This window comes from Lentinus tigrinus, assembly GCF_003813185.1.
Source record: "Lentinus tigrinus ALCF2SS1-7 unplaced genomic scaffold L226scaffold_7, whole genome shotgun sequence".
NCBI lineage: Eukaryota > Fungi > Basidiomycota > Agaricomycetes > Polyporales > Polyporaceae > Lentinus > Lentinus tigrinus.
In genome coordinates this window covers 1,523,159-1,537,778 of record NW_027137916.1, presented here as the reverse complement: position 1 = coordinate 1,537,778, position 14,620 = coordinate 1,523,159, and the positions used below count along the sequence as shown (strand labels likewise).

The window sequence follows — 14,620 nt, the reverse complement described above, 5'->3', positions numbered from 1 at the left end:
AGATGACAGACCAGCGAACTTACAAAGACGAGCAGGGTGTCGATCTCCTTGTTCCATCGCTCGACCATTTCGTCGCTGTACTTCTTCACGATGTTTGCCGTTTCGTCCCAGGCTTTGGCGCGCTCCTCTTCTGTGAAGAACGTCTTCCTGGCATACCAATAATCCTATCTCTCGCATGAGCCATGTCTGCACCGTCGTATGCCATCCTGGCACAATCCTGCACGCACTTCGAGAGTCTCAGCGGTCTCCCACTTGGGTCTTTCGTTTTTCGCCTGGTTTAGGTTCGGTATCTAAGAGTGCTCCGTCAACCCAGCAGGACTTCATAATGAGAGGTCTTCATACTCACCACAGGTCGTTCTTGCTGTTCCCCCTCTGCCAGTAGTATCTCCGGAAGAGGAGGCGTGGCGGACTCAGGATGTACTTCGCCAGGGCCCGCCGTAGTGGAAGGACCCGGTGCATTAGTCATCGCGATTTCTTCAGGCATCGTAGCTCGCGGCGAAAGATCGATTTGCAAGAGGTATCACAGAGGATGGGAGTGTGTGAGTGGGAAGTCCCGAGGAACGAGGCCCTCGGAAACCAGCTGTTACAGGGCAGGCCGGGGCGATGCGCGAAGAACCCTAATCCGCATTCCGTCAAACTCTATGAAGAGGGGAAGTCGCGCCCCGTGGTGGCCCGCGTCAGACGCAAAGGAGCTGTACGACCCTCGGGAGTTTTGAATCGCATAGTATGATCTAGATCTGAGAAGATAGTTCAGCGGCTGGTAATGTTGCAGACATTGTCAAGGATTACGAGGTTAAGGTCACTCATCCCATCCCGGGACTCGCTATACCAGTGTCCTAGTACTTTCGTCCAGCCTATAACGTACTCTCGTACTCCGTCGAGGACCAGAGTAAGCCTGTGAGACGCCGACGCGGAATAGGGCGCGTCTAGTTGGCTCGGCACAAGCCGGAACGGGGAGGCGCCGGGAGGACTGGGTGTGGCCGTCGCCCGCGGTGCTGTCTTCCTCCTCTGCTTTCCCTACTCTATTCCTCGTATTCTCCATGCTGGCAGCCAGAGCGTCGGCCGCGCGCAGTGCGTCGCGTATTGCCCGTAATGCCCGCAAGTTCGCCACCGTCGTCGACTCCGCCGGCGTGAAGGTCGCAGCCGCCGACAACGGCGAGCCCACCACTGCTGTCACCTTCCTCGTCAAGGCAGGCAGCAGGTACGAGCCCAAGCCGGGTGTTGCGCACGCCCTGAAAAACTACGCGTTCAAGGTGTGTTTTCATGCAGGGGAGGAGTACAGAATGCGGAACTTATGCATGTGACGAAAACTAGAGCACCGACAAGCGTTCGTTCTTGGGCACCGTCCGGGAAGCGGAGCTCTACGGCGGTGTTCTCTCCTCAAGTCTCTCGAGGGAGCACCTGGCGCTGACGGCGGAGTTCCTGCGCGGCGACGAGTGAGTTCTCCGCATATGCCATGTCATCTTTCCCCCGACCCAACGACCGCGCCCAGGGCATTCTTTGTCGACGTCCTCTCCTCTTTCCTCACCTCCGCCAAGTTCACCCGCTACGAGCTCACCGAGACCGTTGGCCCCGTCTGCGAGGCGGAGTCGACCGCCGCACTCCACGACCCCGCGACCCACGCTCTCGAGCTCGCCCACGCGCTCGCCTTCCGCAACGGTCTCGGCAACTCCATCTTCGCTACCCCCGGCCACCACGTCACTGCTGAGGACGTCAAGGCGTTCGCGCAGTCCGTCTTCGGCGCGGGCAACGTCGCGGTCCTCGGCACCGGTATCGAGGCGGGCGCACTCGAGGAGCTCCTCCAGAAGTCCCTTGGCAAGTTCTCGAGCTCTGCTTCGCCCTCGTCGACGCCCTCGAGCTACTTTGGCGGCGAGTCGCGCATCGGCGCACACCACGGCCCCCAGACCGTGTTCGTCGGCTTCGGCACGGCGGGCGCACCCGCGCCTGAGCTCGCCGTCCTTGCGTCGCATCTTGACCCTACGCCCTCCGTCAAGTGGTCGCAGGGTACCTCGCCCATTGCTGCGAGCGTCCCTGCCGGCACGTCCGTACGGCCGGTTCTCCTGCCCTACTCGGACGCGTCCCTCTTCGGTCTCCTCGTCCAGGGCCAGACGACCGCCGATGTGAAGACTGCGGCCAAGGCCGCCGTCGACGCTCTCAAGACTGCTGGCTCGCTCAAGGGTGAGGAGCTCCAGAAGGCGGTCGCGAAGGCCAAGTTCTCTGCCGCCAGCGCTTTCGATGTCCGTGACGGCCTCGTCTCTACCGTCGGTCCCAAGGTCAGTACTTCGTAGATATGTGCCATCTGCGAGCGCTCATGTGTGACTGTCTGCAGATCCTCTCTGGTTCTCCCGCATCCATCACCGACGCCATCTCCGCTCTGGAGAAGGTCGACGCTTCTGCTTACTCGAAGGTACGTCTTTTTTCAGAAGTTACTTTCCCAACGCCTCGGAGGTCTGACGCGCATATCGACCTCATAGGCTGCCTCCTCGTTGCTCAAGAGCAAGCCGACGTTCGTCGCAGTCGGTGACATCGCGTCGCTCCCGTACGCGGACGAGCTCGGTCTTTGAGCTATTCACTGGCAAAAATAGACTATAGCTCGTGTCAATAAACCTCTTTTCCTGGGCACGCATCTATGATTTCCTTCATTGCCTCCGCTGCAACTTTAGGGCGCTCTGTCCTCCATCATGCTCCAGCATTCGAGCTTCAAGCTTCAAGCTTCACGGCCTGCGCAGACCTCCGGACCCGCTCGTGTCGTGGGATTTGTGTGCCGGGATCTGCGCGAGTCTATCTCATCGGATATCCCTGTGAGCGAATTGTCAATGTTGATTGTCGTGTTGTCCGATGCATGTGCACCGCTTTTTGTAGCGCAACCGCGGCCTGGCTTCTCCTTCGTGGCGTTTTTGTTTGTTTTTGAGTTCGGGTTTCGGTGCGCCGTTGGACGGGCCGCGGGCCAATGGCGTTTTTCGTGCAGATCTATCTGTCTGGCAGTGTCCCCGGGTCGTGCGCGAGTGCCTGTTTGCCGGGTGCTTCGCCGGATGACCAATGTCGAAGTTTGTTTGTGTCGGACGCTGGGAGGGGACCGGTGAGTGGTGCGTAGCATGTGCGTGCGAACCGTCGTATGTTTCCTTGGAATCCGGCTTCGACACGAAAGTCGAGTGTCACTGGAAGATAACGGGGTCATCTACTCTCCCTGTGACGCCGACGCTGTATGATCATTCATTGCATGCGCCGAGAAGGTGCTACCAAACTTCGGAGCGGCCGACGAGGATGTTCAAACATACTGCGCCGCCGTCGACGATGTCTTATGATCCTTGGTAAGCCATTACGTTGGCTCTTCGACCTCCTCCGGTTTGCTGATGCGCTGTCCTAGTACAGTCTTGGTGTTACCTGTTCTTGCTTAGATGGCGGCTGAGGGTCGTCCACTCACGGCGTGTACATGGTCCACCACGTTGTACGACCTCTCCGTCGCATAGAGTTTGATAGTCTATGGAAAATTTTCTCGCCTCACCACGCCGCGGTGCTCTGTTACACACGTTGGAATGGCCTGCAAGCCTGTAGGTCAGAGTCGCTCCTCAGCCTTTTCCTCTTGTCGCTCATCCACTACCACCATCCTCTCACTGCCGCGTAGCCGACCCATCCCTTACTGCTCCACTCGACGTTCATGAACATCGAGATGACTGAACCCCACCATAACCCTCCCCCTAGGTTGGGTACAGGACAAGTACCGCAGCCCGGTAGTCCAGCAGGTGGCGGCCAGAGTGAACAACCGGAGATCTCGCCACAGGTCAGTACGATTGTGTTGAGCGTCTACTGTGTAGGTGAAGCTGACCAGAACTGTCTCTATAACAGAGAGCAGAGCAGAGAAGAAAGGAACCGTGGGAGACTGCTGAAACCCTGGAGGTAGGTGCTTGTTCTTCGGAGATCTTGTGTGTGGCATCGCTGAATCCTAGGATGACAAGAATACTGGAAGGAGAGGAAGACCTTCTTCACGCACGAGGAGCGCGACGAGGCCTGGAAGGAGACATCGAAGAACTTAGAGGCGTACAGCGACAAATTGGTTGAACGCTGGAACAAGGAGATTGATACATTGCTCGTTTTCGTAAGTCAGATCTCAGTTCAACTTGGCCGCTCACATTGACAAGTCTTGACTCGTAACAGGCAGGATTGTTCTCGGCGATTTTGACAGCTTTCAACGTCAACGTCCAGTCCTACCAGCTCCTCACCCCTCCGCCTCCTGACCCTGTTCTCACTGCTCTCGAGAGGATCTCAGCACAGCTGAGCAGCTCCTCGATCAACCCTCCCTCCGTCAACTCCACAGCACCGGCATTCGTCAACCATGACCCCACCCCTCCTCCCCCGCCACGATACGCCGTTTGGTTGAACGCGCTCTGGTTCTCGAGCCTCATCTTCAGCCTCTCAGCGTCGTCAATCGCCATCATGGTCAAGCAATGGCTGAACGAGTACAATGCAGGGCTCACCGGGACGCCGCGAGAGATCGCACGTCTACGCCAGCTGCGAATGGACAGTCTGAAGCGTTGACACGTGAAGGAGATCGTCGCCATGCTTCCCGTCCTTCTACAGATCGCTTCGGCACTGTTCTTTGCTGGACTTTTGGTCCTTCTGTGGCAGCTCGATCGCACGGTGGCCATCGTCGAGAGCGTCTTTGTCGGGATGCTGGTTATCTTCTCCCTGACCACTATCATTCTCCCCAGCATGACGACACATTGCTCCTACATCTCGCCGCCCTCACGCGCACTTTTTGTGCTCAAGCGGTCGTTGCCCGTTTTCGTGATCAAGTTGCCGTACCAGCTATCCTCCTGGATCGTCCGGCACTACATCTACTCGTTGCCGCTACGGAGTTCGCAACAGGAAGAATTCCGACAGGCGCATTCTCTGACATACCGCGTGTGAAAGTTCTTGCATTCAGAAGACAGTTCCACAGGGGATAATCGCACAGCAGTACACTGGGACGCGAAGGAGCGTACTGTCTTCTCCCGACTTAGCGAGAGCCTAGACGTCGAGGTCATAGCAACATCATACACTGCCACGATGAATATCAACTACCTCCGTCACGCTACGGTCTGCATGACAGAGCCGACGACGCGCGCTGCGATGAGGTGCTCCAGTGAAATAGAAGCGGCCACCACCAAGCATTGGGGAGACCCTCGGGAGGGGCGTGCGGCAATGGGCTCCGAGGTGCATCCGGCCATGTGGAACGGCACCAACATCACCCTCATGATGATCGCCGACGACGACAACGATTGACCGCAAGCTTCACTGGCCGCTGCCTTGGAGGATGAGTTCCGAGCAGTCAATCGCCATGTTCAGTCAGGCACTCCATTGACTCGTTTACTCTGCGTAGATTTGGCACGTATCATCCGTGACAATTGCCTGCAGCTCGACATTCTGGATGAACGAAAACGACCTCTCCATGGCTATGACGTTTCTCTCTCTGTGTATTGAGAGGATAGTGAACTCATGAATTGCGCGAACGGACAGCGTGCATGCTTCGGCCGTCCAAGCCCACTTGATCTGCCTGTTTTATGACGACTTCGTGAGCACTGAGCTGATCTCAGCTCTCCAGTCCACCAGGACATACCTTGACACCACAAGGCCGGTATGGTGGTCTGTGTCAATTGCCGACCGCCGCCCGACCAGCTCACCGTGATAACGACAGCCAGCGAGGGTAGGGCTTCTCACTGGGACTCTTTCTGTACACACTCGATACCGCAACCGAGGGCGCACGAGATCATGCAACCTAGCTAAGTTAGCCCGCGCTGAACGAAACACGGGCGAGAGTACTCAACTTGGGTACCGGCGACGTACGGTTGCTATTGCGCCTGTTGCGAAGTCCGAAGCAGTCGACAGGACAATACAAGACCGGCGCGACCCACTGGACTGCTGTGCGCAGGAGACCTGGGTGCATCCAAGTTCAAGTTGCCCGCGACCAGCGCCGCGTGATGGTCAAAGGAGCACAGATCTTTGCCGTTGACAGTGTCGATATGAACGTTCGACTGGCTCAAGTGGGGCAAGCGGGACTGTTTCAGTGCGACGGTGAAAATCCTCGCATTCGAGTCCCTGTTAAATATGCGGGCGTTAGCCAACAGCTATGTAGATGTGAGTTGAACTCGGCGTACCGGCTTGGTAGGAGCGCGGGGAGAACAGCCTAATGGGCGTGATACGTACTAGGAAAGCCAGGTGCAAGTATAGAATACTTCAGTCAGCGAGGGCACGCCGGGCGTAATACACTCACACATTCCATCGCCCCGCAATATCTTCAGAACCAAGGCATCCGAGTCGCCAGCACTGTGAGTAGGAGTTCCGAGTCATGCGTATCTTTACAGTACTGTGCGTCGGCAGCGAGCATGAACATGTTTTCCCAACACGATTCAGATGGTGGCTTGTATCTTGTAGGCAGACGACTAGACGGGCTGACAGAGGGGGAAGTCGATTGTTGGTCCGACACAACTGCAGCTGGTTACTGTGGAGGCTGCGTGGGCGCTGGCTCGCGTGGCGGCCACGTGCGTGATACGATGATGTCGGTGCTTGCTATGTACTCGTACAGTACATACTCAACTAGTCAACGTAGTCAACTCTTGCAGCACTCTCTCTGAGACGTCTAGGACCACGCATCCTCTCCACCATATTGACCCTATCTGACGCCAAAGTGCCATCATATACTGTACGCCAACGTCAACCCGCCACCGTCTCAAATTCCTGCGGCAAACAACCAGGTCAATACCGTCATCATCTTCGTCAAGGTTGGAGGCAGGAATGCAGGGTTTGAGAGTTGAGTGTGCGCTCAAAGAGTACGAGCTCTGTATGTATGTTTTGCGTGTGCGAGGTGCGTGACAAGTTCTCCAGGTCAACCTGTGCCCCGACTTCTCCCATGTCCAAATGCCATGCGCTTCTTGAATGCTCTGAGGACGAACATTGACAGCAGAGTCCCGCGCGGAAGCTGTGAGTTATCTGTGTATCCTGTCATTCTCATTCCCATTCAGGGAGCTCTCTGATGTCCCTCTTTGTAGTTTCTCCCTCCGGCTGTTCGGAATAGCTGAACAACACTGTCAGTCTCGTGTGCGATGCCTACACGACCGCTTACGACCTCGCAATGCATGCTGTAAGTCTACGCCCGTGCGCACCACACCCTCATCACCACTGAACAGCGAAGAGTTTGCACTTACTGTCTTTCCCGCAGTCAACTTCGTCGTGCTCGCCACAACTATTCAACTCGGATCCATCGGAAAGCTTCTCGAGGCTACCCATATCCGCCCTGGAGAAGGGCGACACTTGTGCTTACTCAAGGTACGTTTCATCCTCGAAATTATGCTTGCAGCGCCTCGAAAGTCTTGCGCGCATGTCTACCCTATAGGCTACCTCCTCGTCAAGAGTCGGCCGACGTTCGTCGCGGTCGGGGATCTCATGCCGCTCCCACACGCAGACGAGCTCTGTATTTCAGTGATCAATGGCATAAAACCATAGCCTGTGTCAACGTACTTCGCCTCAAATCTAGGGCGCTCGGTTCTCTGGCTTCGAGCTTGTCGTGGGACCTGGGTGCCCGGCGCGAGTGAGTCTATCTGGCCAAATGTTCTGTGAGCAGATTGTCAATCCAAGATGTCGACGTTCATTGTGCGCTGGTGACCGCTTTCATAGCGGAACACGGCTGCTTCTCCTTCGCGGCTTTTAGATCAAGGCTTCGGTGGGATATAGAGTGATCTGCCAGTGTCAGGCGCAGTTACTGTTTGCCGGCTGCTTGACCTGGGCCTGCTGACCGATGCCGTTTTGTGTCAGAACGAGCTCGTTTCTCCTGCTCCTATAGTCTGAGTTCAGGCTTTGGAGCTGCGTTGCACTGACTCCCAACTTATGAAGCTTCTGTGCGACACACTGTCCTGTCAGAGGCTCAGAGTGTGCACACGTGCTATTGGGCACTAGATGTGTGGCTGAGTTCGGCGCTCTGTTTGTGCTTGGAGTCATGATACTAGTCACTAGGTCCCTTTGCATCCGACGTGGCAGGCACGCTGTGGTTGATTGATTGGCTGAAGGCGTCGAGCGGACTGGACTTGGGCCGTTGAGACGTCTCAGGCTGTCAACGGCGTGGACATTGGTAACCATGAGGTGCGACTTCCCATCCTCAGAGTGGTCAATGGACATTAAGTGGAGTTCCCGGCGCATCGCCCTACCCTGCCCTGTAACACGCTCTCGAGGACGTAGTAGGTATCACTTTCCCTCAGACCTCTTGCCACTGCCACTGCACTCCCATCCTCGAACCTCCTACAAACCGACTATTCGCTTCTCCCTACGATGCCTGAAACAACTGAGACGACCGCACGACCGGGTCCTTCCAGTACGACGGGCCCTCGCGAAGTGCACCCGGAGCCTGCCAGTAGCGTCGAGCCCGGAGGAGGCATACCTGAGGGCAAACAGTCAGAGAATCCACTGTCAACGGTAAGTATCAAGGCTCTCTTCGAGTATTCAACTGGCCTGATGTAGTATTGTTCAATGCAGGAACCAAAGCAGGCGGAAAAGGAAAGACCCAAGTGGGAGACTGCTGAGACTCTCGAGGTGAGTGACGTTGAAATGTGGGCCATCATGAATGGCATGCGACATTGCGGATACGGCTCATGCGAGAGGTAGGAACACTGGCGTGCCAGGAAGACGTTCTTCACAGAAGAAGAGCACGCGAAAGCCTGGGACGAAACGGCGAACATCGTGAAGAAGTACAGCGACGAAATGGTCGAGCGATGGAACAAGGAGATCGACACCCTGCTCGTCTTTGTAAGTTCGCTGGTCTGTCATCTAAGTCACCGCACTGAATGCTCCCGTTCTATACAAGGCGGGCTTGTTCTCAGCGATTTTAACTGCCTTCAACGTCCAGTCATACCAGCTCCTCACGCCCGCGCCTCCCGTCGATCCCGTCATCGTTGCGCTCGAGAAAATCTCGGCGCAGCTCAGCAGCTTCTCCGTCAACCCTCCCTCGGTCAACTCCACACAACCCACGTTCGTTCGCCCCGATCCTACCCCATCCTCCCCACCACTGTGGGCCGTCTGGCTCAATGCGCTCTGGTTCTCGAGCCTCATCTTCAGCCTTTCCGCCGCATCTGTCGGCATCATGGTCAAGCAATGGCTGAACGAGTACAACTCCGGGCTTTCTGGGACATCGCGACAGATCGCACGCCTCCGCCAGCTGCGTCTGAACAGTCTGCAGCGGTGGCACGTAAAGGAGATCGTTGCTGTCCTCCCGGTACTCCTCCAGATTGCTTCAGCGCTGTTCTTCGCTGGGCTTCTAATCCTCCTGTGGCAACTCAATCACACCGTGGCAATTACTGCAACTCTCCTCGTCGGCGTGCTGGCCATCTTCTCGCTGTCCACCATAGTTCTCCCGAGTTTCGCGACACATTGTTCCTACCTCTCTCCGCCGTCGCGAGCACTCTATGAACTTACGTGGCCATTACGGAACCTGCTCTATCTCGGTCGTCACCAGGTTTCCTCCTGGATGGTCCGCCGTTATTGCTCCGATTTACCACCACTGTCGTCACTCGAGAAGGAGGAGTTTCGGAACCACCATCCTCACATCTACAGGGTGTGGAAGCGTATCCATACCGACACCTCTTCCACACTGACGTGGCGGGGATTGGAACTCTCCCTTCTCGCTGAGCTTGATGACCAGCTAGATGGCGACATGGTAGCGACTGCATATACCACGGGTATGGATATCGACTACCTCCATCACGCCACTGTCTGCACCACGGACCTCTCCCTCAACGTCTCGAGACAGTTCTTCCAAGTAATCATATCTGCAAATGTCGCGCACTGGGGAACGAATCATGAGGAGCAGCCAATGTCGGCGGTGCACCCATGCATGTGGAGCGGTGCCATTGTCGCCCTCATGACGGCCACCCGCAGTGACATGGCTTCGCCGCAATCTGGGTTGGCTGGTGCGCTGGCGATCGCGTACCACTACCTTCTTCTATCCAACAGCGGCATTGTGTTAGATATTCCCTGGATGCGTTTAGTCTGCGCAGACTTCGCACGTATCATACGCCACTACGACCATGGCACGTTACTTCCTGGTATCCCAAACATTGCAGAATGTCTACTTGATTGGAGGCTGTTGGAGTTGCTAGCATGGGCTGCTGAGATTGGTCTTGGGAATGACGTTCGCCGGCATGGTTGGTCTGCAAAATTACCGTTGCATTAATGTTCTCTGAGCTGACGCAATCTTGCACTTCACAGTCGCCTCCGCTTGTCAGCAGGAATGGAATCGCCGGCGCACATCCGCTGATGAAGATAAGACGCGTCTGCCCCTCAAGACTCTTCGATGCATTATCTACTGCATGCCTTCTCTAGATTCCCCAGACTATAAGCTCAATGATCCGGAGTACCAGGCCATGTGTGCGCAGGTTGTCAGTGCACTGGACGAATTCTCGGTTTTCCTGTCTACACCACGATCACTACAAGGCTTCCACGGTATACACTGGGTCTTTGATGCACTCCGCCAACTTTACGAGGAGAAGGTAGATCTACTCTCCCCGAAGCTTATCGAAGCCATGTCCAAGTTTCTGGATATGACTCATGAGAACAAGGAATGGGAACGGGTACACGCCCGCAACGCAGATTGGATCAAAGAGCTCAAGCACAACTTGCTCGACGATTCAGAACAGGGGCAGGTACGCACAAATATCAACGACACCCTTGCGAAAAGCTCACGGCATTATTCCTTCCTCATCAGACTCCCGCTGCAGACAATGTTCAGTCGACTTCTCTGGGAACTTCAGCGACGCTCCCTCCGGTAGTTGATTCCACAGTGATCACCATCCCCGATACATCGTCTCCGGCAGACGGCGAATATCATGCCATCCCGGGGACGCCACCAGCCTCCAGGAATTGCTCTACTGCCTCCATGACCTCCCCCGGGTCTGAGTCGACCATGGGTTCCCCCGAGGGTCCAACTGTTCCTGAAGTCGCACCGCCTACCATAGTAGCACCGGGAATGCTCCGGCCCTCAGCAACGTTTCCTGCACTTGCGACGGTGGGGGACGCGGCTGTCCGCACTGCTGCTGGTGCATCCGAGTCCCCACCGGTAGACTCGGGAGTTGAGCGCAATGGCATCTCGGACTCGGAGGAGACAGTGCCCTCCGACCATCCCTCCTCGACTTCTACCGCGCCATCGTCCTCCCGCCGTGACGATGCCGACGCATCTTGAAGTGGGCTATGCTGCGTCGTGGTGGTGTCACAAGTCGCTGCGACCCTCCGCACCCAGTTCACCTGCGCTCTCGCCCGCCGGTCGCTCTCCCTCCTCATCCGTTCATCCAACTCGGCCTCCTCATACATACAGTACGTCTCGATTCATGCCCATTCCGAAGCGCTTCCCTTTCCATCTGCTCATACTCTCACATTGTGCGCACATATTTATATTCACCCCGACTCTCTGTGTCCTCGCTCTGTCCCTGCCTCCGTATTCCTGCAATGCTCGCGCTGGCAGGCCGAAATCGCTTTGATACTCCCCATCTGACGTCTCCCCTGCTCCGCCATTCGGTATATACTTCTTACAATGTCATGTCGACTATATACATGCGTCTTCCCCTGGTCGAGATACTGTATATATTTCCCTGTGCTGGCACCAAATCGCTCGAGACAAAGATGTACGATTACCACTACTGTCTGCATATGTATACCAAAGACTTGCGCCTGCTGTGGAAGGATATCTGCCGGGCGACGACGTTGATCGCGCAAGCCCGAACAGAGACAGCGTACACAGTCTAAGCTCCGAAATGTGCATGGTACTTGCGAGCACCGACGCTCCTGGCTCTCAGGGAAGAGTGAGTCGTTGAAAAGTGGTGTGGGCCCCCGGCCAGATGCGAGTTGCGCCGCGGCTTGCACGGAACCGCATCTTGAGTAGTTATCTGTCCAGCGTCGTCGCGGTACCCAATGCAGACATCGGACAAACCGTGCGAGCACGACGCCGGGTTGTACCTTGCACAATGAGCATCGCATCACCCCAAGCCGCCCGCGCGCGAGACTGGTAGTCGATATCCTTGTGCCCAGACGCGGTGAGTCGCACTTCTGGCATTCCTCCGTGTGGTTGAACTGGACCATAACGCGGGGCAAGCTAGTCGGATACTAGATGATAGTGCGCGACCGATCTCCGGGCACGCGCCCACGCCCCAGTGAGCGAAGCGGCGAGAACACCAGACAACTGAGATGGGACGAGCTACGCAAGCTGGCCGCTGGTGAGCAAGAATACAGCGTCAAAGGAAGAGGGCTGCTCGTCGGTGCGCATGTCGATGGAAAGAGGTTGTCGGAAGAGGCGCGGGATAGCCCTAGGATGAACGGGCCTGTACTAGCTAGATCAAAGGTGCTGGAGGTGAGGCGTGATGATAGCTGTGGAGTACTTGCTGTTCGCTATGTTGCGGTCGATTGTGCCGACCGTGACCCTGCTTCGTGGGGACAACCACAAGGACGACCGTGAATCCGGCATGGTCTCTGTGAGGGGCTGTGAGATGCTGTATGGTTGATGAGACAAGGAGGGCAGGTACAAAGGGCAGGAAAAGCGGGAAACATAGAACCACGTGTCTGTGTGTGCAGCACAAAGAAAAATCATTTGCGTATACGTGATACCCGTGAATCTCCCGACATATTCAAGGGCGGAAGGTGTGCACCTGCGAAGACGGGGAGGTTGCGCGGTGCGCCCGTGTACCGAGTCCAATGACAAGGTGGGAACACAAGAACTGAACTGCAAGGAGCGTACCAAAAAAACAAAGCAAGCTTCCGCCTACCCCTTTCTTAATGAGACGTGCAGTCCGGTATGTGGGCACTATGCTCGATACGATCCCTCGGAGCGGACTGCTGCAGAAGGACTCACTCAAGGGCCGAAGCGCATGTACGCCGGAAGCTTGAGGTCCGCCCTCCTCGTCTGTGGTCGTCTTCCAAGGCGTAATCATTGATGTAAAGTGTTACTATGAAAGCGTGGTCCTGTCTTCTCGCATCGTCCGTACTTTTGCGCTCCGTTTAGTGACGGGGAATTCGGGGCGAAGACGCGGCCGCCGAGAGAAAATACTCGACATTTGCGAGTGCGCACAATGCAGCTGAGGTTTAGAACAATTTGCAGTAATCAGAGGAGAGGCCGCGGATGTCTTCCGTATTATCGAGTGATGGCAAGAGGTCCGAGGTGCTGAGCGCTGGCTCGCGTGCTGTCCAATACGATGAAGTAGCTCTCTTTCGCCAGCCTGTCCCGCTACGATGTCTTAGTTGTCTATGCGTCCCCTCGTCTGTCAAAGTCCCTTCTGAATCTCAGCACGGGATGCTCAAGTTCTTCTCACTGTACCCCAACGGTCATCCCAAGACTGCGGACAACGGCAAGCCCACAACTCATGTCTATGTCTTCTTCGTCAAGGCCAGGCCAAGGCTACGAGCAGATGGCTGCTGAGGAGCGCAGTTTGCGAGACACGTATACGTATAAGGTGTGTTGGGCAGAATTCCTGAAGTTGCGAGGTTCTCAAGTTCTCTGAATCGAATTGCAGCCCCCACGACTTCTCGACCGTCAAGCACTCCTCGATCGCCAGGGCGAACACGAAGACGGAGCTTTGCGTGGAGTTTGTCAGTTGTCGATATCTTCTAGCTTATGTCTTGACCTTTGACCTATGCCCGCTTTCTGTTGTGCTCGAATTGAACGTCAGTTCAGTATGCGACGTTCAGACGACCGCGGCTGTCTGTAAGCTCACGCCACGTACACTTTCTACTACACCTTTGACGTCGTCCTCACGATACGCGAACACGGCTAACAGATAAGAGTCTGCACACCCCGTCTTCACCGTAGTCGCTATAAGAGAGCACGCCTGCAGTAACTACTGACCAAAGATCATCTGGTCGGACTGAAACAGGTGGAGGACGTCAAGACGTTCGCGCAGTCTATCTTCGGCGCGGGCAACGTCGCGATCCTCGGGACCGGTATCGAGGCGGGCGGGCGCACTCGAGGAGCTCCTCCAGAAGTCGCTCTGCAGTTCTCGAGCTCTGCTTCGCCCCCGTCGACGCCCTCGAGCTACTTCGGCGACGAGTCACGCATCGGCGCACACCACGGCCCCAAGACCGTCTTCGTCGGCTTCGGAACGGCGGGCCCACCTGCGCAAACATGTCCTCTGGGCTCATACGTGGATTGCACCTCATAGTTGCCTCATCCTGTTGGCAGGAAATACGTCAAGGACTCGACCGTAGCGCCACAGACAGCTCTGAGACCACCACAGACGACTTCAGCATTCACCGGGCCCTCAACGCTCTCCCGTGCATCATCTACTCCAACGTATGTCTTCTTGAGTCTTACTCCTTGTATTACTGTAGGCCAAGCTACAGCATGAAGCTCAAAGCTCTGTGTAGTGAGTGCTCCCTTTCTACGAATCTCTATCTCTCGACTCATAGGCTTAACCTCACAAGTCCTGCAGTGACACGTATGTATTCAATATTGAACTGGTCGCCGAATCCATGGCCAACTGAATGCTACCGTTCCACACCCCAAACGATCTGGACGCCGGACAATCGAGGATGGCGAAGTCATCTTCCCGCTCAAATCCCTCTTGGAGTCAGTCAGCCTCACCAGGCCTAGACCGACGAGGGGTATCTATGTGTGTAT

General features: G+C 56.0%; 9 protein-coding genes across 9 annotated transcripts; 5 read left to right on the top strand and 4 right to left on the bottom strand.

Moving 5' to 3' along the window:
- Window positions 1-23: 23 nt before the first annotated feature.
- L226DRAFT_569510 (uncharacterized protein) lies at window positions 24-484 on the bottom strand (the record flags this gene model as incomplete). Its single annotated transcript, XM_067684318.1, has 3 exons — window positions 24-164; window positions 228-290; window positions 347-484. Coding segments are annotated over 3 exons (342 nt in total), but the record flags the coding sequence as incomplete, so codon positions are not given.
- Window positions 485-1,040: 556 nt separating this feature from the next.
- On the top strand, window positions 1,041-2,564 carry L226DRAFT_459798 (LuxS/MPP-like metallohydrolase; the record flags this gene model as incomplete). The annotated part of the gene is made up of 5 exons (XM_067675546.1): window positions 1,041-1,253; window positions 1,315-1,436; window positions 1,493-2,273; window positions 2,330-2,407; window positions 2,475-2,564. The coding sequence occupies 5 exons, from the start codon at window positions 1,041-1,043 to the stop codon at window positions 2,562-2,564; spliced, it is 1,284 nt and encodes a 427-aa protein (XP_067537902.1).
- Window positions 2,565-2,617: 53 nt separating this feature from the next.
- On the bottom strand, window positions 2,618-3,269 carry L226DRAFT_365531 (uncharacterized protein). The gene has a single exon (XM_067674255.1). The coding sequence runs from the start codon at window positions 3,176-3,178 to the stop codon at window positions 2,708-2,710; it is 471 nt and encodes a 156-aa protein (XP_067537901.1). The 5' UTR covers window positions 3,179-3,269; the 3' UTR covers window positions 2,618-2,707.
- A 129-nt stretch (window positions 3,270-3,398) lies between these two features.
- Window positions 3,399-4,536, top strand: L226DRAFT_544728 (uncharacterized protein; the record flags this gene model as incomplete). Its single annotated transcript, XM_067682293.1, has 3 exons — window positions 3,399-3,401; window positions 4,007-4,096; window positions 4,156-4,536. 3 exons carry the CDS (start codon window positions 3,399-3,401, stop codon window positions 4,534-4,536), a joined length of 474 nt encoding a protein of 157 aa, XP_067537900.1.
- A 2,036-nt stretch (window positions 4,537-6,572) lies between these two features.
- On the bottom strand, window positions 6,573-7,480 carry L226DRAFT_533326 (uncharacterized protein). The gene is made up of 5 exons (XM_067680434.1): window positions 7,370-7,480; window positions 7,196-7,302; window positions 7,026-7,117; window positions 6,862-6,957; window positions 6,573-6,806 (listed from the first exon to the last, which is right to left on the bottom strand). Exons 3-5 carry the CDS (start codon window positions 7,112-7,114, stop codon window positions 6,800-6,802), a joined length of 192 nt encoding a protein of 63 aa, XP_067537899.1. The 5' UTR covers window positions 7,115-7,117; window positions 7,196-7,302; window positions 7,370-7,480; the 3' UTR covers window positions 6,573-6,799.
- Window positions 6,767-7,639, top strand: L226DRAFT_533325 (uncharacterized protein). Its single transcript, XM_067680433.1, has 5 exons — window positions 6,767-6,841; window positions 6,941-6,957; window positions 7,026-7,117; window positions 7,196-7,302; window positions 7,370-7,639. The coding sequence occupies exons 3-5, from the start codon at window positions 7,109-7,111 to the stop codon at window positions 7,566-7,568; spliced, it is 315 nt and encodes a 104-aa protein (XP_067537898.1). The 5' UTR covers window positions 6,767-6,841; window positions 6,941-6,957; window positions 7,026-7,108; the 3' UTR covers window positions 7,569-7,639.
- Window positions 7,640-8,658: 1,019 nt separating this feature from the next.
- L226DRAFT_441964 (uncharacterized protein) lies at window positions 8,659-9,427 on the top strand (the record flags this gene model as incomplete). Its single annotated transcript, XM_067674827.1, has 2 exons — window positions 8,659-8,772; window positions 8,831-9,427. Coding segments are annotated over 2 exons (711 nt in total), but the record flags the coding sequence as incomplete, so codon positions are not given.
- A 1,674-nt stretch (window positions 9,428-11,101) lies between these two features.
- L226DRAFT_365471 (uncharacterized protein) lies at window positions 11,102-12,026 on the bottom strand. The gene has a single exon (XM_067674254.1). The coding sequence runs from the start codon at window positions 11,989-11,991 to the stop codon at window positions 11,413-11,415; it is 579 nt and encodes a 192-aa protein (XP_067537896.1). The 5' UTR covers window positions 11,992-12,026; the 3' UTR covers window positions 11,102-11,412.
- A 1,178-nt stretch (window positions 12,027-13,204) lies between these two features.
- On the top strand, window positions 13,205-14,162 carry L226DRAFT_611638 (uncharacterized protein; the record flags this gene model as incomplete). Its single annotated transcript, XM_067686298.1, has 3 exons — window positions 13,205-13,457; window positions 13,518-13,589; window positions 13,878-14,162. The coding sequence occupies exons 1-3, from the start codon at window positions 13,368-13,370 to the stop codon at window positions 14,160-14,162; spliced, it is 447 nt and encodes a 148-aa protein (XP_067537895.1). The 5' UTR covers window positions 13,205-13,367.
- Window positions 14,163-14,620: the final 458 nt, after the last annotated feature.

Coding starts and splice junctions, on each gene's coding strand:
- L226DRAFT_365471 (XM_067674254.1), bottom strand. CDS start 11,991: ATGCGATGCTCATTGTGCAAGGTACAACCCGGCGTCGTGCTCGCACGG.
- L226DRAFT_533326 (XM_067680434.1), bottom strand. CDS start 7,114: ATGCATTGCGAGGTCGTAAGCGGTCGTGTAGGCATCGCACACGAGACT. Junction 6,958..7,025: donor CGAACAGCCGGAGGGAGAAA/CTACAAAGAGGG, acceptor CAGATAACTCAC/AGCTTCCGCGCGGGACTCTG.
- L226DRAFT_365531 (XM_067674255.1), bottom strand. CDS start 3,178: ATGACCCCGTTATCTTCCAGTGACACTCGACTTTCGTGTCGAAGCCGG.
- L226DRAFT_533325 (XM_067680433.1), top strand. Junction 7,303..7,369: donor GACACTTGTGCTTACTCAAG/GTACGTTTCATC, acceptor TCTACCCTATAG/GCTACCTCCTCGTCAAGAGT.